The 26,532-nt window shown below is 40.9% G+C and overlaps 1 protein-coding gene across 8 annotated transcripts in view; it reads left to right on the top strand.

Moving 5' to 3' along the window:
- The window catches only part of Sox5 (SRY-box transcription factor 5), a 974,603-nt gene that overhangs the window by 827,935 nt on the left and 120,136 nt on the right, over positions 1 to 26,532 (top strand). For 6 of the 8 annotated variants that reach the window (XM_052175238.1, XM_052175240.1, XM_052175243.1 and 3 more), the window contains one exon: positions 21,804 to 21,927. In XM_052175238.1, the coding sequence (XP_052031198.1) occupies positions 21,804 to 21,927 (124 nt within the window). The remainder of the gene's footprint in view (positions 1 to 21,803; positions 21,928 to 26,532) is intronic. The other 2 variants (XM_052175244.1, XM_052175242.1) reach the window with 1 other exon arrangement.

Genomic DNA, 26,532 nt, shown 5'->3' with positions numbered 1-26,532 from the left:
CTGGTGAACTGCTTTCAGGCTAAAGCAAGCTGAGACCTGCTGAGTGGTGCTGGGAACCAGGTGTGCTTTGTATGGGGGTTAGCTGTGCAGCCAGCATCAAGCCTGTTCCAGATAATGTAATCACTTAGACAGACGAATGACCCCTTTAAGACACACGACACATGGCTGTCTCCTCTGGGTCAGCTGGGAGCATGTCTCAGCCCCGTAGACACGAGGTGAATGGGCAGAGCTTGAAAAGTTTGGATTTGGGGGGATCTTGGTAGATTCCATGCTTTAAATACACAATAACATTTATCAGAGGGAAATACATTTGTCTCCACTGGTGATGTGGACAGGGGAACAAAAGGCAGATGGGCTAAGAGGCTGGAGGTGTTGTTGGCTGTAGATCTTCTCTGTACATAGAAGTGTGGTCGATACTGAACATTTCCTTTGGTCTTAACATTTAGGTTATTTTTAACTGCAGTATGGTGTACTAGATAATTGTTTTATAAATTTGAGTAGAAGCTGCCTCAGCAATTGTTTTAGCAGTAACATTTCATATAGAATTAATATGATATATATATATACATATATATATATATATATATGAATAGCTTTTCCTCATTTGTCATATTTAGAATCATTTAAAAGTGCTGTTGAGCTCAAGATTTCAGACACCTGATAAAATTTTAGTTGAAATTCTGCAAATTTTATTTCTTATCAATATCTTTACAAGTTGAGAGCAGCTTCCATGTTGCTTGCTCTCTGTGCTTTATATATTTAATTTCTCAGGTTTGCTCACAAATATCTTATGACAATTCTATAATACGTATGTGCTGGTTTGAAATATGTGGAAAGATTTGTTGTTTGATGTCCTCTGTTGTCTCAAGGAAGGATGTGCACAGGCTCTTGGTCATTTTCTTCTGAGCTTTCCATGCTTCCATGCTTTTCATGAAGCCAAGGTTCATAGTTTTGAAACCGCAGCAGGTTTTTTTTATCTAATTCTTCTCGGTGTTTTTCCTAGCAGTGTGGTCTTCTAATGGTACAGCTTTGGATCTCTAACCACTCCATAATATTCAATAACCTCTCTCTCCTGCCAACCTCCCACACATTAATTAGAACAAACACAGATTTTAATGATCCCACTTGTCAATGGCAAAGCACACTTAAAAAACAAAGACAAGGATCATATTTCAGAAATGAAGTTGTGTTTCTAATGAAAATGTAAACTCACTTTTTCTGGGGCAGCTGGTCACTGTCTAAAGAACATCATGTAGATCTCAACTTTCAGGTTAACTCTCCACTATGTAAAAGTGTTACTGAGCTCCATTTGTAAAAGCCGCATTTCCCCTCCATCTAAAAAGCGGAAAGTTTTGCATGATGTTAAGACTTTGAAATCTCCTTGACTCCTGTCTTAGCGTTTCGATAATTTATAGTGTCTGTGCTCTGAGTATCTCAAAAGGTGTTGGAATCCGCACTTGCCATATGTAAAATTCTCTGCATGCCCCTTATATTGAGCTTGCTAATTGGGTCATAGCAACCATACTGAAACCTGACTTTGCTTTAAACTTTGAACTATTGCTAATTTATAAGTTCTGCTATAATGTTCCTTGTAATATGGGTTTACTAGTTCTTATAACTTCCTTGATTTTGCCTCAGAAATTATGAGGCTATTTTCATCGGATGCATATAACATACTAAGAATTATTCTGTTATTGAACTGAAGATCTTAGATGTGTCCCTGAAAGGTCACTGTGCACTGTTACCCTCTGTGTTCAAGTCTCTCTTGTGTAAGATGAATGCAGACACTTTGGATTCCTTCTGTTTGACACTTCTAGGGTTACTGTTTTCGGGCAATCTGTTCCTGTCCTCTCCAACATTTGCCCCTAATGATTTAACTGCCTGTCTTAGACATAAAACACATATGGGCATTCTTAGGTGTTTAGTTTTTTCACCACTGCCTTTCAGCATATAGGATTAACTCACTTACATTTATTGTAATTAAACAACTGTGATTTTCTTCATGCTTTCTATCTGAGGCATATATGTGTTGTATATTTTACATTTTCCAATGTTTAGATACATTGCCCTTTAGTCTATTTTATTTGTAGTCGTAGTTCATTTTGATATGAAGTTTATTTATACCACATCCTTGGTTCCAGTTCCAGGAGGTACTGTGTTTCTTGTTTGTGGCTAGGTACCTACAAACTCCAAGTTCTTCAATTTGCTATCTTCTCAACTTTAGGCATGCCTCCATCTCATGATCTATAAGGCTGGGCTAGTGAAAACATCTATGTGCATCTAGTTCAGGGACAGTTGGATAGCTAGGATTCCCACCGTCAGCTTGTGTTCTTTTCTGTTGCATTAAAATGTCTATACGAAGAATTGGCTGAATTTGGTGGCTAAAAAGTATTTTTAATCAGAAAGGCTCTCTACACATTTAGTAAAGTGCCTGTGATATTGTATAATCCATCCACATTTAAATGTAGTCATTAAATGCAGTAAGTCACAGTGTTCTGTGCTAGAGTTTCTCATCACTGTAGCAAGGCTGTGCAACTGGTTACACTTTCCTTGGGATGTAGCAATGGATGTAATATCCCTTGTTATTGAATGCATTTGTGTTATATTTTGCAACTAGAAGATGCAAATCTCCTTATTATATAAATGACACCATATTCTATGGTTTGTCCAATAACAAAAATATTTCACATTTTCAGCTCAAAAAAAAACCCATCTTCTGTGGCCTTTCTGGTAATTTCACACATTTTATTTCCAGTGACAAGTGTTCTTGTGAACAGCTAGGCAGAGCATCCTTGTGACAACACAGGCAGAAGTGCCTGTCCAGTCAGGCTCTGTGAGGTATCCTGCAGTCTCAGAGGGAATGCTTCTTCATCTCCTGAAATGCTGGCTAATATGCCCAGTGAGGTCACAGGCAGGGGTAACCTGTAGAATGTGACTTGTGCTTTGATTGTAAGAAGTGACTCTCAGGTATTCTTTCTGTGTCTTAGGGCTGATGCAAATGGACTGGAGAAACATTCAATATTAGATGTATGCACACAGAACTACATTTAATCCCACATTAGAATAATATATGGAGTTTAGAGATATAGCTATATAAGAGATTTTAAATATAAGGAAATGGCTTCCTTTTAGTTCCACAGGAGGACTAGGGCATGTGCCCGAGGCTATGTCTGTAAAGAAAAGTTCATTCTGTGGCCTTCTGTGATTTTGCATGGTGCCACAAAAGCCACAAAGAGTGGCTTTGATAGAGTGTGCACCCTGTCAAGTTATAATTGTTTTTATATTTGCATCCTTTCTGTAGTTGCAATTAGTATCTGTGTTTATGTAAGAGTGACAGGCACAGCAGATATGGGGAAGTCTCACTAAAGACACCTCAGGGCTCTCACTTTCTCTCTGTTATGAACACTGGCATGAGCTTCTGAGACAGGTGACAGCTGAACTAGGGGAGGTGGATGGCCTCAGCCTCTCTTGTAGTTCACAGCATGGCTTTGAGGAAACCAAGAATCCTCTGTGAAGCCAAACCTAGTCCAATGTCTATCATGCATGAAGCAGATCATGATAAACTGGGAACTGGGGTAAGGGGAAAGGAATAGGAAGTCTATTTGTAAATGGTTGGCTTAGCTGAGAGGTGGTGTCTACTACTTGTGAGGCATAGAGTGGACACTATGAGCTACAGCACAGCTTAACTATACCCCTGACCTGAGGGCAGAGTTGTTCTCTTAGCTTAGGTTTGGGGGCCTCCTTTTCCACCTGTGAAGAAGACAAGTAGTGGCGATTACCTCACTGAAGTTCTTTCTTTTTCTCTGTCATTTATTTGCTGCTTCCACATTTACACCTGCAGCCTCTCCTATTGGACATTTTAATGTTTTGGTGTCATTTTCTATCTTATCAGTATGCCATCTAGTTGAGAAACTAGTACAATGCTTGGTGCCATATGGGATATCAGTGAATTAACAAATAGAATGTGTTTCCTAAAGGCAGCTATACTGAAGCTGGGCTTTGAAAAAAAACACTACTCTTGAGCCTAAGACATGTGCAATTGTTCTTTGGGGCCAGGGTATGGAAAAACATTTATTAATTTAGCCTTTTCATCTATACTTAAAGTATTCAGAATGTTGCAGTGATGTGGATATGCCTAGAGATTTTATAAGCATGTCTCCACTACTGTAAATGGTACTGAAATGACCATAGAAGGGAGGGGACAGAAGGAAGGCCTCAACTCTCTGAAAGGTGATGATTTCATTTGGGAATAAGCCCCAAGCTTTGATCATTTCTAGGTCTCTCCACCCTATGTGCTCTGGAGAGACTGTGCTAATTTAATCCCCACCTATATCTGCCATCTCTTACCTGGGTAACACCTAACATTCCTGAAGTCCCATTTCATTGTGTTTTTCAGTTGTATTTCCTGATAATTAAGTGTGAATAACATGTGGGCATTTTTAGCTTTCCTTAGAGAAAACAAGCTGATTTGAGATGGTTTTTGTTGCTGCTGTTGCTGCTGCTGTTGCTGCTGCTGTCACTGTTGCTGCTGCTGCTGTTGCTGTTGTTGCTATTGTTTTTGCTGTTGCTGCTGTTGCTGTTGCTGTTGTTGCTACTGTTGTCGCTGTTGCTGTTGCTGTTGCTGCTGCTGCTGTTGCTATTGCTGTTGTTTTTGCTGTTGCGGCTGTTGCTGTTGCTGCTGTTGTCACTGTTGCTGTTGCTGCTGCTGTTGCTGTTGTTGCTATTGTTTTTGCTGTTGCTGCTGTTGCTGTTGTTGCTGCTGCTGTTGCTATTGCTGTTGTTGCTGCTGCTGTTGCTGTTGCTGTTGTTGCTGCTGCTGTTGCTGTTGTTGCTGCTGCTGTTGCTATTGCTGCTGCTATTGCTGCTGTTACTGTTGTTACTGTGGCTGTTGCTGTTAGTTATTGTTGCTTTTGCTGTTGCTATTACTGTTGCTATTACTATTGCTATTATTGTTACTGTTACTCTTGTTGCTGTTGTTTTTCTCAACTTAGTTTCAAGTTGTTTTGATACTTTGCTTTGCTTTGCACCTGCTTCTGAGTGTTGTGATTTCCCTGTGTATCCTGGGCACAAACCTGGGTGTTTCCTCACTATCCACAGGCCATTCTCTACATTTTTGACTGTTTACTCTGTAGATGCCTCTTCATCTGATACACTTCCTCTTGCCACTTTCACATGAGTGGCATAAGCTTCGATGTAAGTGAAATCATTACAGGGTCATTGTCAACTTTCCCCATGTGCTAGCTCAGGGTTTCAGGTCTTCTGCTTAGATATTTAATCCATTTGGGGTTGATTTTGTGTGTGGTATAAGTGAGGAGTCCAGTTTCTTTCTTTCTTTTCTTTCTTTCTCTCTCTCTCTCTCTCTCTCTCTCTCTCTCTCTCTCTCTCTCTCTCTCTCTCTCTCTTTCTTTCTTTCTTTCTTTCTTTCTTTCTTTCTTTCTTTCTTCTCAAGCCTGTATCTAGTTTTCCAGGCTCCATTTATTGAAAGGGCTTCTTTCCCCCATTGAGTATATTTGGTTCTTTCATTAAATATCATTCCACTCTCCATGCGTGGATTTGCTTCACAACTGAGCCAGGTAAAGCCCCACCTCCATCACAAATTCACAGATTTGAAGACAGAATAAAATCTTGTTGGCTAAAAGAGAAAGCAAGCCTATTCAGAAATAGAACCAACATAATCAGGGGGCATTAGAAGGATTAACAATTGAACACTCATGGCATAGAATTTGTGCTAGTGAATTAAGAAAGATCCCTATGAAATGATATGGGAACACAGCAATGGGGGTGGCTTCAGTTTTGAACTAAATGTTAGTAATAGATGCTTTTATTGAAAATTATAAAATTAGAGTGGAATTTTTACATTTTATTTCAGATCATTCTTTAGTTAAGTATTAGGGAATTTTTTTCCTATTATCTAACAAAAGAAGCAACAATGACTACCAGCTTGAGGGCCTTGGGGAGGGTCTGCCAAGCATTTAACTCAGGGTGGTAATTTCTGTGTTAAATATCCAAGATTCTCTTTACTAGCTCCATTTTTCTGGTCAATTTTCAAATAAGTAATATCTAAAATACATATATGGAAAATCTGAAAAATAACTCCTATGGATAAAACTAAAGCAAGATGTAATGCAAAATGAAAAGTTTATGTCATTCAAAGTGCCACCCTTGGTACACACACACACACAAACACACATACACACACTCACTCATATATGCACACATACACACATACATACACACACATACACACACACTTAGAATTGTAGAATTTTGTCTTACAAGGATTATTTAAATGTGATCCTATTTTATAGTGAAGAAATATGTGGGAATTAATTTTTGTCACAACTATATTTTGTAGTATGTTAATTAGGATTTTGATTCCAAAAACTTGTTGTTTTGATAATACCACTTATAAGGAAGAATCAACAAACTGATAGCCAACTATGTGGCCATGTGTAAGTCCCAAACTGTTTGTTTTTCTCATTAATGAAATAAGAAATAGTGGCAGCTGCCCTACTAATCGCCGGGATGTTGAAAAAAATGTATAAATGGCTCAGCATATCTAGAAGGTTTTCTGAAAATATGAAATGTTATAATACAAAACATGAGTATTTTAATAAAAAACAATCAAAATTGCCTTAGAAAGGGTATAGATTTATGTAAGGTATGTTTTGTTTTTATTTATAAGTAAAGATAGAACTTTACATAAAAATATACTAGTTACTCCAGCAGACACAGTCCAGTAGTTTACAACCTATGGTTGGCCTGTCCTCCTCCTCGACTAGCATCTCAGGTCACTCTTTCCTTTACAGGTAGCTTTTAGATATAAATTTTAAGAGAACTTCTGTTTAATTGATATTGCTATCACATAAAATCATTAATAATCTATTTTTAGCCACGGATAAAACATGAATCCAAATGAGTACTATTGAATTCTATGAGAGAGGATACGCTTTAGTCCTGCTGCTAATTGAAGTCATGGGGGGTTGGGGGGTGTCCCCTCTCTGAGGAGATGGGGAGAGGGATTTGAGGGTGTGACTGGGAGGAGAGGAGGAGGAGAAAATAATTTCTAACTGTGGCCTCATGAAAAATGCAATAGCTGAGTGATAATTTCTCATGTTGACCCTGGTATCTTAAGTTTGCCTCCACTTTTCTGGGAATTGGTATAGGCAGCAAGATGTGGCATCAAACAATCTCACTGTTGGCAAAGCCAGATTCTGCTGATGTGGCTGGCTGTACCTAGTCTTTTGAGACACACCCTTCTCTTTCCAAGAACCATGATAATGACCACAGTGGTCAGATACATTTGAGGGAAAGGAGTTTTATTTGAATGAAAGAATGAGGCTCTGGATGGGCCTGGTGCTTCTTACCTATACGCCCAGCAGCTGTAGGGCAGAGGTGAGAGGACTGGCCATGAGTTCAAAACTACCCAGAGACTACATATTTATTTCCTGGTCAGCCTGGTCTAAAGGTGAGACCTTGTCTCAAAACAACAAAAATAACATCAGAAACTCCGGCCACAAAAAGGTTCAGGTTCTGTGGAGGAACATGTGTGCAAATCTTTGATTTGAGGAAAAACAAAGACAGTAGGTGAGTGCCAACCCCCCCACCCCCGCAGGCCGGGCAGTTTGCCATATTTTAATCATCACTCTGTAGGTCCTTCATTCAATTGAAATTTCTCCCTTTTCTTTCCTCTGTAGCTTTATGCCTCTACATCATGATTTTTGTCCTTTTTGCTTTTCTGTTACTATGCTTCTAATAAAGATTATTCCTGATGTCAGCCCAGAGCCGACAATATACTCTGCTTCATCACGTATTACATGTACATGTGACTTTAGTACATATTAAAGTGTGGCTTTACAAGAATGTAGTGATTCAGTTTTTAAAATAGAGTCTACTATTAGATAAGATTTGAGTCAACTCTGTGGTGCCTCTACAGGAGGAAATTTTCCATGTTAAAGCATCGGTAGTCTTCATTTCCATCATTTGAGAGTGGCTGTATCTTAGTAACAATGGTGACAATACACACACCACGCGAAAGTAAGAACGTACTCATGAAAGGAGCCGTTGACAGGAGGAGCCACTGACCATATAATATCTCAGTCTCTATTAGATCTAGTGGCAATCTGGTTAAAGCACAGTGACAGTGGCCCAGGACAACATAAAGTGCAGGTATTCTCATAGGTCTGGTCTAAGGAACTCGGCAGCCTCGCCTGGGTTATTCCTGCTTCCTCGCATATCACCGCCCTGCCTCCTCAGCCCTGCTTCTGCTGTTTATATCAAGTGAACTCAGCAGGTCCACTGGGCCTTTCCAAGATTTGGATGAGGAGGAATAGGGGAATCAGATTTCTTTTTTAAAGTGATAGGTAATGTTGAATTAAAAAAAGCAATTTTCCTGGTGGGTCGCTTTACTAAAAAAGGAGTTCTTTAAGGCAGTACTTCTTTTGCAGAAGAGATGGTCAATGACCATGCTCTGCATGGACTGGTTTGTGTGGCTGGCTGGGCGCGGGAAGACAGGAAATAGAGGCCTTACTTTGGCTGCTTCAGCTCTGCAGGCAAAGGTAGCACACACTTTGGGACCTAAGTATTTGTACTCACCAGATAACTTTGCAGCCGGCTTCTATAGCACCACTTTTTTCTTTCTTTCTTTTTTTTAATATCTTTTTTTTTTTTTTTTTTTTTGGCAGCCAAGCTCTTAGTAGAACCATCTGTCTTTCTATTAGTATTTTTGAGGCCTGTTTTGAAGCCACTTTGCTTGGCAAAGTCACTTTCATCCTTGGAAACAATTTAAAAAAAAAAGTTTGGTGGCTTTTTGCCGAAGAAGAATACTATGAAAAAAAAAAATCCACATGGCTGTTCATTTTTGTTCTCGAAAAACGTGCTTACTTTGTCTTTGTCTTAATCAGATGAAATTGGATGTGGTGTGACTTCCTGGGTGTAGCTGGATCAGAGAGGCTGGGACTGAGTTTTAGCAATGAGTCTTTCTCTTTATTCCTTCGTGAGCTTGCCTTCAGTCCTCTTGTGGATTAGGTCTAAGATAAACAGACTTGTATTGTTTTAATGTTTTTTCCTAAGGACCATAGTGTTGAGTTTGATGAACTGAGGCGGCACACAAGACTGTTACTGTCTTAAGGATCCTAAGCCTCCCAATGCCAAGGAGGGAAAAGCAGCCGTGGCTTCTCGCTCAGTCAGTGTGGATAATTCCTCACTACCCACCTACACCCCTCTTGTGATTTCATTTGGATATTACGGTCTTCATTTTCTCAGAAACTGCTGCTGTGCACTACTGTGCGCGTGGAAACGGCCTCTGTGCCTCCCACTGAAGGTGACTGCCCGTCCGCAGTAGGTGGACGAATCCCTAAGTAGTGTGCTTAAACACTATGGTCCTCATCAGACCAAACTCAGAAGGAGTGCCTGGAGACGCTGGAGAGTTTTATACTTCTAATTTCATCTTCACTGGGGTGGGTAACTAGAAAGTTATCTTCTCTGACAACCAGAGCAGGGTATCCTCTCACACGCCCTCACAAGCCCTGTTTCTGAAGCTCCTGATTCCTGAAGGTTTTTTGTTTGTTTGTTTGTTTGTGTGTGTGTGTGTGTATTTGTTTTTGTTTTTCCATTTGTCTAAGGCCTTCTGCCCCTCTTTATTTTTGTTGTTCTAAATACAAAACCCTGCTTTGATTTTCTTATGATTCCTTGCTGAATTCCCTCCTTTCCTACCTTGCCTGCCGACTTAAAAATCCACATTTGCTAAGCCCCAGCCTCAGTGTCTAGGCACCTTCTAAGGGGAACTACAGAAATATGAAGTCTGAAGGCATCAGGATTCCTGTGGACTCAGCTGAGATCGCAGCCTGGTTTTTATAATTATCTTTGGTGTTCCTTCTCCTTTATGTCTCACAGGGGCCTCCCTAAAACTCCCTTCCCTCCCTCCCCTCACTCTCTGACACAGGCTCTGGTCTTCCAATCAGGCCTTGCCTCCATCACAGAGGGTGTGGCTTCTGTCAACCAACCAGTTGTTTAAGTGGGATCCACAGTTCCTGTTAGCAGAAGCCTTCTCCCTCTGCCTCGCCTTCTCGCCCACTCAGATGTTGGACCAGCAAAATCTCTTGCCCGCGTGTTTGAAACTCTTCATCACAATATTTTTATCACCTCTTGGGAAAGGTAATGTGCTCAGGCCTCCTTGCCCCTGACCACAACACTTGGCACGTTTCCACGGAGGAGTCCACCCTCATGACCTCTGTGTACTTGCCTGTTACCAGGCATTCAACTTTCTGAGTGTGGCTGCGGAACTGACAGCAGTATTCTTTCCTGCGTTTTCTCCTGCCTCTCACGCTCTCCATCTTGGGCTTGCCTTGGTTCCTGTGACACCACACTCTCTATTATCTTTCCCCAGATTCTGAGCTGACCTCCCTGCTCACACACAGATACCTCCTCCAGCTTCTTGGATGGTTGCTGCAACCTGATGATCACGAGACTTGGTTCTTCCCTTTGGTTTCAGACCTCTTTTCTAGAGTATCTATGACTTCTCAACCGAGAACCTCGGCGATCTCCTCACTCATCCCGGTCTCCAGTGGGGCTGAAGCTCTAGTGCCTGTCGGAACTTTCCTTGAACTCTTTCGACTCTGCTTTTTCACAGTCGTTTACTGTCACCTTAGATAGAGCAAGGCTCTGGGTGTCATCCTTGGCTCTGCCCTTCATCTGCGTGTTTTTCTGTTTGTTCCTAAATATTTCTTGACATTTTCTTCTGGTGCATATCAATTAGGGACTGGTCCTTCCTTGTCTGTCGCCCCTATCCATCCTATCAGCCCTGTGAGTGTGCTTTTTTAGAACACTTCATATTCCCGGTGGAGTGTTCTGTCTACACTGCTGACTCAGCAGTGTGATTTGCCAGCCCGCAGGGGAAAGAGTAGGTAGGTAGTGTACCCAGATTCACCATCCACTCAGGCAGCCTTCTCACCTCTAGCCTCCTCTTCCAGGGGGTCCAGTCCCCCTCCTGTGGAGATTTGTTTCATGCCTATTTTTCTCTCATGCTTCCCCTTTTCCTTGGAATGATTTCCACAGATGATCTTCTGTGTGATAGGCTCACTCGCCTTATACAGCCAGCAGCACTCTGTCCTGAAGCCATCTTGGGAGGGGGCAGAGCTTGTGGACCTCTAATGAAGATAATTTCTCTTCTGCTTCCTGTTTCCAGTCCAGCATATCTACCCTCTGCTCCCAAGGTGCTGTCTGGAGATTTCTGTGACAGACTGGGTGGCACTAAGTTGTAATTGTTCTCTTTGTCCCAGGAGACTCAGAGCAAGCGTGAGTGTGAATTTATTGCTTGAGCCTTAGCCTCCCCAAAGTGACTGTTGTGCGTAGCTGATGTGAATTGGATGAAAAACAAACAAACAAACCAAAAACAAGGAACAAAACCGATTCATAAAAAGAATGGGAGGAAGCAGATTAACAATAATAAGCATTTACTTAAGATGGAACCAAAAATTTATACAATAGAATGTATTAAATATGAAATACTGAAATGAATAATTGATAGATTCTTTTCTTTATAAATGTGTCAACATAGTTAATTGGCAGGTCACAAATTTTTAGAGGGCATGAATATATGCAGTATCTTCTGGTAGAAGAATAGGTGTTAAGAGACGAGATACATTTCGAAGTTTTAAAATCAGGATGTAGCTGTGTAAAGTTGTTGACATATTCCAACTTGTGAATAACATACCCCTATTAAAAAAAAAGACTAAAATTTTGCGACAAAAGTAGTTTATTGAAATTTAATTAAAAATGTCACACATTTTTAAAACTTAATTAATAGTTTAGAAGGAATCATGCATGAAGTAATAAAGTGAATTTAGTAGTGATTAAACTTAACTTTTAGTAGTGATTAAACAGAAACTAAACAAGGACACAATGAAACTAATTGAAGCTTTGGACCAATTAGATTTAACTGATATATATAGAACATTCTATCCTAAAACAAAAGAATATACCTTTTTTTCAGCACCTCATGGTACCTTCTCCAAAATCGACCATATAATTGGTCACAAGACAGACCTCAACAAATATAAAAAGATAGAACTAATCCCATGCCTCCTATCTGATCACTATGGAATAAAAGTGGTCTTCAATAGCAACAGAAACAACAGAAAACCCACATACACGTGGAAATTGAACAATACTCTACTCAATGACACCTTGGTCAAGGAAGAAATAAAGAAAGAAATTAAAGACTTTTTAGAACACAATGAAAATGAAAACACAACATACCCAAATCTATGGGACACAATGAAAGCAGTGCTAAGAGGAAAACTCATAGCCCTGAGTGCCTCCAAAAAGAAAATGGAGAGAGCATACATTACCAACTTAATGACACACCTGAAAGCCCTAGAACAAAAAGAAGCTATTTCACCCAGGAGGAGTAGAAGGCAGGAAATCATCAAACTCAGGGCCGAAATCAATCAAGTAGAAACAAAGAGAACCATACAAAAAATCAACAAAACTAGGAGCTGGTTCTTTGAGAAAATCAACAAGATAGATAAACCCTTAGCCAGACTGACCAAAGGGCACAGGGAAAGTATCCAAATTAACAAACTTAGAAATGAAAAGGGAGACATAACAACGGAAACTGAGGAAATCCAAAAAATCATCAGATCCTACTACAAGAGCCTGTACTCAACACAACTGGAGAATCTGGAGGAAATGGACAATTTCCTTGACAGATACCAAATACCAAAATTAAATCAGGACCAACTAGACCATCTAAACAGTCCCATAAAGCCTAAAGAAATAGAAGGAGTCATAGAAAGTCTTCCAACCAAAAAAAGCACAGGACCAGATGGTTTCAGTGCAGAATTCTACCAGACATTCAAAGAAGAGTTAACACCAATACTCTTCAAACTATTCCACAAAATAGAAACAGAAGGAACACTACCCAATTCCTTCTACGAAGCCACAATTACGCTGATACCAAAGCCACACAAAGATCCAATAAAGAAAGAGAACTTCAGACCAATTTCCCTTATGAACATCGATGCAAAAATACTCAACAAAATTCTTGCAAACCGAATCCAAGAACACATCAAAACGATCATCCACCATGATCAAGTAGGCTTTATCCCGGGAATGCAGGGCTGGTTCAATATACGGAAATCCATCAATACAATCCACTACATAAACAAACTCAAAGAACAAAACCACATGGTCATTTCATTGGATGCTGAAAAAGCATTTGACAAAATTCAGCATCCTTTCATGCTTAAAGTCTTGGAGAGAACAGGAATTCAAGGCCCATACCTAAACATAGTAAAAGCAATATACAGCAAACCGGTAGACAGCATCAAACTAAACGGAGAGAAACTTGAAGCAATCCCACTGAAATCAGGGACCAGACAAGGCTGCCCCCTTTCTCCTTATCTTTTCAATATTGTACTTGAGGTACTAGCTCGGGCAATTCGACAACATAAGGAGGTCAAAGGGATACAAATTGGAAAGGAGGAAGTCAAACTATCATTATTTGCAGACGACATGATCGTCTACCTAAGTGACCCAAAGAACTCCACTAGAGAGCTCCTACAGCTGATAAACAACTTCAGCAAAGTGGCAGGTTACAAAATCAACTCAAGCAAATCAGTGGCCTTCCTATACTCAAAGGATAAGCAGGCTGAGAAAGAAATTAGGGAAATGACCCCCTTCACAATAGCCACAAACAGTATAAAGTATCTTGGGGTGACTCTTACCAAACATGCGAAAGATCTGTATGGAAAGAACTTCAAGACTCTGAAGAAGGAAATGGAAGAAGACCTCAAAAAATGGGAAAACCTCCCATGCTCATGGATCGGTAGAATCAATATAGTTAAAATGGCCATTTTGCCTAAAGCACTATACAGATTCAATGCAATACCCATCAAAATCCCAACTCAATTCTTCACAGAGTTAGAAAGAGCAATTATCAAATTCATCTGGAACAACAAAAAACCCAGGATAGCTAAAACTATTCTCAGCAACAAAAGAAAATCTGGGGGAATCAGTATCCCTGACCTCAAGCAATACTACAGAGCAATAGTGTTAAAAACTGCATGGTATTGGTACAGTGACAGGCAGGAGGATCAATGGAACAGGATTGAAGATCCAGAAATGAACCCACACACCTATGGCCACTTGATCCTCGACAAAGAGGCTGAAAACATCCAATGGAAAAAAGATAGCCTTTTCAACAAATGGTGCTGGTTCAACTGGAGGTCAGCATGCAGAAGAATGCGAATTGATCCATCCTTGTCTCCTTGTACTAAGCTCAAATCCAAATGGATCAAGGACCTCCACATAAAGCCAGACACTCTGAAGCTAATAGAAAAGAAACTGGGGAAGACCCTTGAGGACATCGGTACAGGGAGAAAGTTTCTGAACAGAACACCAATAGCGTATGCTCTAAGAGCAAGAATTGACAAATGGGACCTCATAAGGTTACAGAGTTTCTGTAAGGCAAAGGACACCATCAAGAGGACAGATCGGCAACCAACAAATTGGGAAAAGATCTTCACCAATCCTACATCAGATAGAGGGCTAATATCCAATATATATAAAGAACTCAAGAAGTTAGACTCCAGAAAACCGAACAACCCTATTAAAAAATGGGGTACAGAGTTAAACAAAGAATTCTCACCTGAAGAACTTCGGATGGCGGAGAAGCATCTTAAAAAATGCTCCACTTCATTAGTCATTAGAGAAATGCAAATCAAAACAACCCTAAGATTTCATCTTACACCAGTCAGAATGGCTAAGATTAAAAATTCAGGAGACAGCAGGTGTTGGAGAGGGTGCGGAGAAAGAGGAACACTCCTCCACTGCTGGTGGGGTTGCAAATTGGTACAACCACTCTGGAAAGCAGTCTGGCGGTTCCTCCGAAAACTGGGCACCTCACTTCCAGAAGATCCTGCTATACCACTCCTGGGCATATACCCAGAGGATTCCCCACCATGTAATAAGGATACATGCTCTACTATGTTCATAGCAGCCCTATTTATAATTGCCAGATGCTGGAAAGAACCCAGGTATCCCTCAACAGAAGAGTGGATACAAAAAATGTGGTATATCTACACAATGGAGTACTATTCAGCCATTAGAAACAATGAATTCATGAAATTCTTAGGCAAATGGATGGAGCTAGAGAACATCATACTAAGTGAGGTAACCCAGACTCAAAAGGTGAATCATGGTATGCACTCACTAATAAGTGGTTATTAACCTAGAAAACTGGAATACCCAAAACATAATCCACACATCAAATGAGATACAAGAAGAAAGCAGGAGTGGTCCCTGGTTCTGGAAAGACTCAGTGAAACAGTATTTGGCAAAACCAGAACGGGGAACTGGGAAGGGGTGGGAGGGAGGACAGGGGAAGAGAAGGGGGCTTACGGGACTTTCGGGGAGTGGGGGGGGGCTAGAAAAGGGGAAATCATTTGAAATGTAAATAAATTATATCAAATAAAAAAAAAGACAAAAAAAAGTAGTTTATTGAAATTTAATTAAAAATGTCACACATTTTTAAAACTTAATTAATAGTTTAGAAGGAATCATGCATGAAGTAATAAAGTGAATTTAGTAGTGATTAAACTTAAGACATATTCAAAAGTAGCAAATATAGAAGATAAGTTTCCAACAGTACAACTAGTTTGTTCATTGTAGAATATGTCCAGAAAACCTGGATTTTTTTTGACTCAATGTGTTCCTCTCTCCAAAGTGGTAGCAAGATTTTAGCAGAGATGAGCTTAATGGTATAGCTAACATACAGCTCCTCACTTTTTCCAAGAATTAGATGCACAGAACTGCTTGCCCGTCAAACTAGTGAACACTAGGCCACTACCTCAGGTGATGAGCCCCTTCCCATATCACTGTCCCAGTCATCGAACACAGGTGTCACGTCTCTGAGTCTTTGTGTCTTTGTAGGGCTTTACCTTGGGTGCGTTTCTCCTTTAACGTTCATCGCTGCTGCACGGATGTTAAGCACCAAATCTCGTGCCTCCCAGAAGCTGCTCGAACACATCCACCTAGCCCACAGTGCACACCGTGGGCCGCTCGCACTTGGGAACAATCCTCAGCAACCTAGAGTAGTCTCAGAAACATTTCAAACAAGAAAATTACGAGTCAAACTGTTCACCGCACCCCACACGCTGCATGACCACAGAAGACCCTCTGCCCTTGATTTGAGAGTATGAGCAATTTTCATCAGAGGGTAAATTTTCAGCTGAGGACTCTGAGTCGTGAAGATAAAGTGTGTGTGGGAATGTACTTTAGCTTCGTGTGTCGAGCTACCACACACTGTGGTATTGTGCGTTTGCTGGGAGACTCACTAAGAATATAAGCACTACTATCTTCTGTAGGCTGCCCTGTAATGTTCTCACTTTGAGACCTGACATTGGCTTGATATGTTTTGTTCAGTCCTACTTTTTGTCCTGTTGGCCTTAGTTTAGCCTTTAAAAACAAAATACAGTACTATGAATGATTTATTTGGCCAAAGTAGGTCTGATTTTCTTGTCAGTATGGTGACTGTTTCTCAGATAAGAGAGCCCCAGGTTTTTCCTCTCTTTAAAGTATGCCATCATTTTAAAACTATTTACATACTAAAAATATAAAGTTATAACAAAATATACTCAATAACTACCCATAATAAAATAAAAGTTTCAAATATACAAATTTAATAAAAAGCCCCAGGAATTTTACTTTGTCCCTTATAACATTACAACTTTTACCACATAAAATAGACTGCATTATGGAATAATACTCTCACATTCACCCCATAGTAAAAACAACCATTAAGTAATGTCTCTGAGAAAAATCTCTATATAAAAATTGTGTGTGTGTGTGCTTTATTTAAGAAAATGTATGTCAAGTTTGGTGATACACGCCTGTAACCCAAGCACTCACAAGAAGAGGCAAGACAGACCTGTGTTTGAGACCAACCTGAGATGCAGCAAGGCCTGTTCCCCAGCAGAGAGGGAGAAATTAGCATGGAAACCCACAGGGAAACACATAACTAGCACAAGACCAAGAGAGAAATGAAAAGCCTGGTTACCCATCACTGTATCAAGACAGTTCCAGTGTCTACGCCATATCCTAAAACTAATGAGAAGACACGAAAAACCCAGAGAACGTTTGCCAAAGGAAACAGTAACACGAGGATAACCAACCCCTCCACAATCATAAAACGTGTCAGAAAGGTAGAGTAACTAAGACAGCTTGGCAGGGCACATGTGCATAACGTGTGCCTCACACTTCTATATTACCTTCTTCAAAGATGTGACATATGAACCTGTGTGGCCCCGAATATGTAAGAACACAAAACCTCTGGAACATTCTCTGCTGTATTTCTCTGATAATTGGATTCCTTTCTGGGCAGCAGGTAAGCTGGGCTTCCCCATTAATTTTGTAGACTTTGCAGTTGATAGATTGTAGGTGTTTCAGTGAGGGAGCGCCCAGTCCATCCAACCTGTTGGCTCATGAGTCCTCCATATAGGAGCCTGAGCTGTTGGGTCCAAACAACACAGTGAGAAAGAAGTTGAGTTCTTTTTTTCTTAAAAAAAAAAAATGTAGTTCACAGGGGAAACTCAATATGATTAAAAATTCATTCAATACTGGAAGCATCCTGTTACCTTTCTCAAGCATTAGCTTATTAAATTATAAAATGCAGTAGTAGTTCTTTCTACTCCACAGTTGGATGCACTAAGAAGTGCCTGATAAGGAGAGACAAAATCATCTGAGGAATGAGTACAAACTTGCCATGAGAAAACAGTGTGTGTGTGTGGAGGGGGGATTGATTAGTGGAAGCATGAGGGGATGCTGTTGAGTGCATTCTGGTGTGGCCAGGCAGAAAGGAAGCCTGCAAACTTGTCCTTAAGATCTACCGGGGTGGGGGCAAAGGGTGTGCGACGGAAGGCAGCAGAAACATCTGGACAAAGAGCTAGGGAGAAAGGAAAATCCATACTGAAAGGCTTAGTCATTTGTCATTAGATGAAAGTACACCATCCAAAGCTAAAAAGCAAGAGGGATAAATTCAGTGCAGATCTGAGCCTTGGGAGATAAACATGGCAACCAAATGGAATTATATATCTGAGAATCACTTGGGAGGAATTTTATAAGGGGCATAACTTAGTGTCTGTTATTGCCTTCCCTTCCCCTTGCTGACATGTCTAAAGGCACTTTGGACAAGACTCAAAGAGTTGTTGACAGTGATGAATTCTTGAAAAATAGCTCTGCTGGTGTCATCCAGAGCCTGAAATCCCAGGACCTGGGATGCTGAAGAAGGAGGCTCTGCCGGAGTTTAAGTCTCCCCAGGGCTCTACGGTGGGATCTTGTCTCAGTGCCATTTTCTCTTTAAGCTTGGGTACACACTGAGATCACCAAGGGTGCTGATCTTCTTCAGCCATTGGGACTGAACATGGACAGGGACATCATGTTGGGCTTTCTCGAAGCTTGTCACAGGGCTCTGGGACTTATAAGTTTGATATAGTTGCTTCATTAAGATCAGATTTATGGTCAATGTAGGTCTGGGTATTGTTTTGCTTATGTCATAACAACCTGAGATATGGCTGTTCCTCATGGTCTTTTCCTCAAATATGTTTAGTCCAAAGATTATCTTCTATTTTTTCTTTCAAATGTTATTAAACTTATGATACATGTTGTAACCTACGCTGTCTTAGAAATAAGCTGGATTGTGTAAAATGACTGATTTAATGTGTTGTATGGAATGGAAAGACTGCGTGGTGGCTAGCCATCACCCATAATCAGTGTGGCTGGTCAGTCATCTGTCTCTTTGCCTCTTATTCTCATCTGCTTTCTCATACCTTCCTGAAGTAACTCATGCTGTTTGTGGTGGATATCTGTTGGCTTCATGACTTAATGTCTCTACATTTGTGCAGTCACATACTCTAACCTTTGACTCTTAATCAATGGTGTTTCCATAAGCATTTACCTTCTTCCATTCTGTTCTAGAAACAGCAACCAAGATCATCCAAGCTTCAGTCTTTATCTTGATGTAGTATTCCCTCATTCCAGTCCCTCTGGTTCCAGTGTTGTGTGTGGCAGAGAGAGTTATAACTTGGCAAAAGATACAGTTTGTGACTAACAGCCATTGCTAAAACAGGACTCCTTCACATCCTCCTATATGTTTTCTCTTCTTCTCTCTCCTTCTCACTCCCTCCCTGTTTCTCTCCTCCTCTCTCCTTCTCTCCTTCTCACGCCTTCCCCCCTCCTTCTGCTTCCTCTGGCTATCCCCTCTATCCTTTTGTCTTCCTTTCTCCCTTTCTCCTTCTGTCTTCCTGTATCCCTCTCTCCCTCTCTTTCTCTCTTCCTCCCTTTCCCTTCCTCCTCTTGCTTTCTTCTCACTTATTCAACCCTCCCTTGTCCTGACCCTGACCCCACATGTGAAACAGGCAGTGTTGGAGAGATTTAAGCCCAGAGGTTTATTGTGGCAGATGAAACAAAGGAAAAGCCAGAGGTGAGCTTTTAAAGTCAGAACTGATGAGAAGCATGAGCATCTTAGGATTCCTAGGGCTGGAGAACAGCAGAAAGAAGCAGGCTGACACACACCACAGAGATCATGGGATCTCGGTTTTCTTGGTGATTATATTCTGACTATCAATCTCAATTTCACACACATAGTTGGTAATTATTAAATACTTTCTACATTTCTGAATTAGTTATTGTATGGAAAGGTTAGTAAAGAACACAGTGTCAGGTATTTGACTTTTAACATGATTCCAAATCAGTTACCATATACTCAGGGACAAACACTGATCAACAGATCTACTCACCTGGGAGACCTCACCTAAATATTTATTTGAAAAATAAATGCTAGTTATATTAGTTGCTAACTTCTACACCAGACAACTACATGGCATATTTGTAGAGATGGTTATGCTAGATTGTATTTTCCAAAAATAATCTTAATTTACTATGTACATGTATGTGCATCTGCCTGCTTCTGCCTCCCTAGCAAACACACATCACCCTTCTGTCTTTTCTTACATGGCTCGGGACTAGACATGGGCCCTGTTAATAGTGAACAAGTATTTCACTGACTTAGCCATCACCTCATCCAGCGATTCTGCTTTGATAGTTCATTATTTATTAATTGATATGAATTTCAGATGATAAGATGAATGAGTTCCAGAAACCTAGAGTCCAGAGGAGAGAGGACAACTGAAACAGCCCGTGTTGTTCCGGGAAGGGTGTGACTGGTTTCAATAGTCGGTCAAATTCTGTAGCCACATGGAGACTTTCTGTGGTAGTTGCATCTCCTCAAATGAGAGGCAAAAAGCAGGGTTTGTTTTTTCATTTGTTTTTGTATACTCTCTTCAAAGCTATTCATAATATTGTAAAATTTCAATATTATTTGTGAACATAAAAATTGATCGCCAAATAATAGCTATTTGCAGATATGATGATTAGATTTGGCTTTAGTTCTGTAAGAGAGAACGTGGAAGCTGAGGAGATGCCTCAAGTAGCAACATCGCTAAGGAAGCATGCATGGGACCTGGATGCAGGTCTCCAGGCAAGTGCTTGTCTATAATCCCAGCCCTGGGGCAGCAGAAATGGGAGCATCCCTAGAGCTCACTCACCTGCCAGTCAGGCCAATTGATGAGTTCCTGTTTGATGAGAGAGGCTGCCTCAAAAAACTACAGTGCAAAGCAACTGACGGAGATACCTGACACTGGCCAGTGGCCTTCACATGCAATGCAAAGCTAGATGCAAATGTGTATACCCTCATATGCACATACATACATAAACACACACATACATTACATGCACACATAAAATTAACACTAGAAGGTGTGGTTTATAAAGAATGGTTTCCTCCATTCTGGAGGGTGGCAACTCTTTAAACAGTATCTCACTGCTGAAAGACAAGAGTGCGGTATTTTCACTGAGAGACTTCATGCCAAATGCATACACTTTGTTTGATGTTGAACTCAGTTATCCTTTGAAGGTGTGAGGTCTTCTAGCTGTTCCCTCTGTTCCAAAGGCATGCTCTTAAGACCAAGTATCCAAACAACTTTCATACCAACAACTAGTTTTTACCTTTATTTTTAGTGTATGTTCATTGCATGCAGTACTGGGATTCACAATGACTCTTCCTCTCATGTGAATTAGGTATTTTTAACATAGCCACCAGTGCTAACATTCCCTATGCTCTCTTACTTCTGGTTTCATGTCAGTATATATATGTGTGTGTGTGTGTGTGTGTGTGTGTGTGTGTGTGTGTGTAGAAAGAAGTGACTCTATATAACTGTATAAAATCCTGAACTCCAAATGAAAGGAGACATGCAATGTTTGTCTTCCAGAGTTAACATTCTTCCCAAGGGACATAATCTCCTACTTTATTGTGACTAAGACTGCACGGTGTATTTGCCCTGCTCTTTTTGATTTAATCACTTTGGGGTAGATGCTGAGGCTCATCTCAGGCCTTGGCTGCCATGCTTGATACTGTAAGAAGCTTGTGTGGGTCGCAAGTGTCCGTGTGGCAGGTTGCATGGGCATCTTTCAGGTCCACGTGCAGGCGAGGGACATATGGGTCAGGTGGTGGTTCCCTTTTTAGCATTTTAAAGAGCCCTATACTGACTGGATGGACCGATTTCCACTCAAGCTCACCAATTGATTGTCTCCTTGGAGTTCGTTGCTTGCATTCTTGGAGATAGCCATTCCGACAAGAGTGAGATAGACTCTGGATGAACGATCTTCTGTTCTAGTGACCTAAGGGCTTCATGGGGTGAAACGGATCACCAAGACTTCGTCTCTTTGATTCGCTCTCTCACGTTCAGCAGGTTCAAGGTCAGCTGCCGCCATTGATGATTCCCGTGTTCCCCCCTGACCAGCGGACCCTCGCAGCAGCTGCCCAACAAGGATTCCTCCTTCCTCCTGGTTTCAGCTACAAGGCTGGGTGCAGTAAGTACTCTGAGCTTTTAATTCCAGAGTGGGTGGAAGGCGTGGCTTTTAGTTGGAGTATTTAACATAACTGTCACACCAGGAAATGAGTTCATGCACTGAGCGAGCAGGAGATAAAACACAGTGATGGTGATGGTGTGGGAAGCGTTTGCGTTAGTTTGCGTAAGCTCGTATCTCCCGTCTGTGCCACCAAAGCCAGTACTTGCCCTTTACACCTCCCCTTTGTGCCTTGCAGTTCCAGTGTACTGCTAAAATAAGAATATAATGTCGGAGTTCACTTTTTAAGAACTGCTTTCCGGTACTTTCTCATTGTCCAGTAATTTAACCCTGAATTACCTAGAGAGAATGGGACCCTTGTGTCCTCCATATATTAATAACCCATTGTAGTTAGAATGTGAAATGACCTTCTTAGACTCATGAATTTTGGACAGCCCTTGCCCCACCCATGGCGATGGTGTTTGAGGAAGTTGTGGAACCTTTAAGACACAGAGACTTTCTGGGTGAGCCCTGGGGGTCTATGGCCCCACCTAATGGCTATTTCCTCATTGATTTCCGGCTGGATTTTTGAGAAGCCAGCCTCATGCTCCTGGAAGCCAGCCCTTCACATTATGAACTAGAAACTGGCCTTCTCTTACGCTGTCGATTGCTGTGTGTTGCTTCTCTCTTCCTGGTATTTTGAACCTGCTTCAGCCCATGTGAGGGGTCCATTCCTCGACCTGTGGTCTTTCCCCTGGCCTCTCTGTGACATTTATGATTTCCTAGTTGTTCAATATAATTTAAAGGTTTAAAGACTAGAAATAAGTGTTAAAATCACAGGTGTAAACATGCAAAAAACAGGAGAATTAGAACTGATTTCTAGTCAGGTTGTGCAGAGATTTCTTAAGCTAAGTATCACAGCTCAAAACTCAGGACTGTAAAAAATCCAGACCTCCGTTTTCTCCTCTGTGTAGTTTTTGTTTGTTTGTTTGTTACTGATTTAGCCTATATCCTTCTTGACTTGGTTTCCCTTTGTTTTCAAACAAATAACATATTTTCTTTGCATCCTGGACCCTTGACTTATCCATTTCAGAATACAATTACATAGTTCAAACTTTATAGATCATCATTTAGTCTAGACACATAGAATTTGTTTTTTTTTTTTTTAAAAAAAGGATAATTAAATGCTGTATTCTAAGGATTTAAAATTCTTGGAATAATTACCATACTAAGGATAGAATTTTATATTCCATTGTTACTCTAAACTCTGTAAGCATAAAGGGTCTTTGGTTTTCTTTCTCTTTGTGTAAAGAACTACTCCTCACTTGAAACACACACAGCCAATGCAATTGTACTTTTTTGTTTTGTGTTTGTTTGTTCATTTGTTTGTTTTTTGTAATCAAGCTTACTAAAGCAACAAGAGGCCACTGCTTTAAAAAAAAATCCTTTGCCTCAGACTGCATTGCAAAATATGCATATAGTATCATTTTCTTTTCCAAAAGAAAAGTAAATATATTTTTAAGCAGATGCAGAAGTAAGTTCATTAGCAAATACTATGCAGAAGAGAAGAACATAGTGAAGGTGGACATTAGCAGGGCTACAGAGCAAGACACAGTCAGGAGCACAGGGCTCCTCACTCCCTGTGACAGCCCCCATGTTCAATTCTCCAGTCGTCTCAATGTATCACGGACCAAACCAAGTTTTACCTTTGTGAAAACAGTTGGTATTTCAACTGTTTGGTATTCCTGTCTAAAGTCATAAACAATACCACTTCTGCAGTTACCTTGGGAATAAAATTGAATAGAGCTTTTTACTGCTGCTGGCCAACTTCAGCTTGGCACCTTGCCAGACTCTAGAACTTAGCAGAAGTGGGTTGTGAAAGAAAGTGGCCTGCTCTTGTTGACACCTGGGTGGTGGAGTAAGCCTCAAGAAGGAGCCGGGTGGGCATGAGGAGAACTCGATAGACGCCTCTCTGCTGATTGCGTTGAAACAAAGTGCAGAGCAAAATGAAGCCTGCCATCTTAGGGGTGACTGCTCACCCCATTTCCCTGTGGCTGGCAACATGATTTCTGTATATGGCAGTCGCTGTGTTATGGTGCAGTTCTCAGGGGCAAACACTGGCTAGCCCACATACCGTGTGGACCCAAAACCAGAGACTTTTCATCGGCTTGTGAAACGTCAGGCCGGGATTTGTTTAGGAGCTAAAACGTGGATAAACGTTCCCTATAGGCACTGACTGAGGAATCTGGCCCCTGCAGTCTGAGTCAACAAATCGTATTTGCAGAAAAAGAGGCTCCTTGGGGAATAGAGGTATCAGTGGAGGCATTGCTCCAGTTTTGAAAATAATGATGAAAGTGTTTCCTGCCGTGGAGCAGACAAACAAAATCCTCCGTAGCTCCTGCCACTGGAATGCGCAGCACAGACTGAGAGCAGCAGAGTTAGCGGACAGAGACCTCAGAACACACTGAGGAGATGCACAGAGAGTGAGCACTAAGGGTCCTCCAGGCTTGCCCGGGAGTCTTCCTGTCAGCTCACAGCCACATTCTGTTTGGGCACATAATCAAGCCCAAAACATATAGCCTCACGAATCCATACCTAGTTCTTCATTTTTCCTACCTATTACTTAAGACCTTAAAAAGTGCTTGTAAACTTCAGTGAGAATGAATAATGGTGTTTGTTTATAACCACTGTTGTTGTTGATCACAGACCTAGGTCTTCCTGCCTCAGCCTGTGGCATCTTGGGATTTGAAGTATCCGACTCAGTACTTGGCCAATAATAAAGATGAATTAGTAAGTCAAGTGTCATCTCATGAGAGACAGGAGATATGAACTTGAAAGACTCATATGAAAACAGTCTGGGTAGGTCAACTCTATCTTAATAAATTCACTCAAGGAAAAGGAGTAACTTGTCAGTTCTTGTGAAAACCTTAAGCAGGTTACAATATGAATAATAAGTTCATAACATGTAATTGACAAGATTAATGTGTATCTGACAGTCCTAGCTCACTGGGCACAGAAAGTAACCATGACAGCCCATTAAATAAGTCTGGAGTGCAGAGCACCTAAAATGTTAGCTCTGGATTCTAAGCCAAGTGGGTGCATACACAATTTAGCTCAATCACTCCAGTGGTCTCAGGAGTATATCCACGTAGTCTTCAGAGTAGAGCCCCAACTTGTGAGAAAAACTAGCCTGTGAGTGCTGAGGCTACTGCCAAGAACCTACCTTCAAATAAAACTTTAAGTAGCTTTGGTACCTGAAAAAGGAGTTTGTGTTGGAAGTAAGACACATCCTCTGTGGTTGCTTATCTTAGAAAACTCAATCCTACCTTAAAGGGACAGGATCAATTTGTTGCGTGTGTATGTTGGTATACACCAAACACTTTCAACCTGGGACAACCTTTAGAGGCCTTGGCTGGTGGAAGGGTTGAGGCTTGCTCTGCAGTTTTCTCTCTCTGGGTCCCTTCCCTCTGTATACTGCCTCTCATCAGATGATTTTCAGGAAACCTCTGTTCCTCTACAGCGTTTAGTTTAGAAACAGAATTGGGAGGAGTAGATGACTCAATTATTGGTAGCTGTAGACCTCTGTCCATTTCTGTATTTTGGACAAAGAATTTCCAATCCTATAATTCTAATAGTCACAAGCACTGGAAATTTTGACAAGGAGGCATTTTATATGGAAATAATAAAATCTTGAGAAAAGTCAAAATTCAGTAAAAGAACAGTTTTTATGCACACTATAAAAATGAGTTGGAAAAGAGCTGGATTGATCATTTAGCACAGGGTGCAGAATAGAATGTGTCATATGACCAATGTCACAGAGTCACCTTGCTAGAGGGACAGGAGGCCAATGTCTTGTGCCACTGGCCTAGGGGGTGGTCTTGATTGACTCGTTGACTCCCAAGGGCATGTTGGGTATTTTAACAACTCAAAGAAAATATAGATACATCTATCTGGCACTTTGCAAACTTCTATATTTAAATTGTGTGGGGTTTTCTACTTTATAAGAAGGAGTGGATGGATTTTCTTTTCTCCTAAAGGGGGCATTGGGTGAGTATGGCGTAGAAAGTGCCTTTAACTCAGGAAGGTCTTAGGGATTTCCGCCAAGTGTAGTGTTACAGTGTTATACTGCTGTTGCTGCTGCTGCTGCTGCTGCTGCTGCTGCTGTTACTACTACTACTTTTTCCTCCTCCTTCTTCTCCTCCTCTTTTTCTTCCTCTTCCTCCTCCTCCTCCTCCTCCTCTTCCTCCTCTTTCTCCTCCTTCTCCTTCTTCTTGTTCTTGTTCTTCTTCTTCTTGTTGTTCTTCTCTTCCTTCTTCTTCTTCTTCTTCTTCTTCTTCTTCTTCTTCTTCTTCTTCTTCTTCTTCTTCTTCTTCTTCTTCTTCTTCTTCTTCTTCTTCTTCCTCCTCCTCCTCCTCCTCCTCCTCCTCCTCCTCCTCCTCCTCCTCCTCTTTCTTCTCCTTCTCCTTCTCCTCCTTCCTCTTCTTCCTTTCCTTTTCCTCTTTCTCTTCCTCTTCTTGTTTTAACTCTGTTACTACAGAATTTATTTTCTAAACCAGGAGTTATCATGATCATAAAATAACAAAACTTATTCCCACATAACTTATAGAACCATGTGTACTGGTGTGAAGA

Source organism: Apodemus sylvaticus, chromosome 2, assembly GCF_947179515.1.
Source record: "Apodemus sylvaticus chromosome 2, mApoSyl1.1, whole genome shotgun sequence".
Classification (NCBI taxonomy): domain Eukaryota; kingdom Metazoa; phylum Chordata; class Mammalia; order Rodentia; family Muridae; genus Apodemus; species Apodemus sylvaticus.
This window is presented reverse-complemented; position numbering and strand designations above follow the sequence as displayed.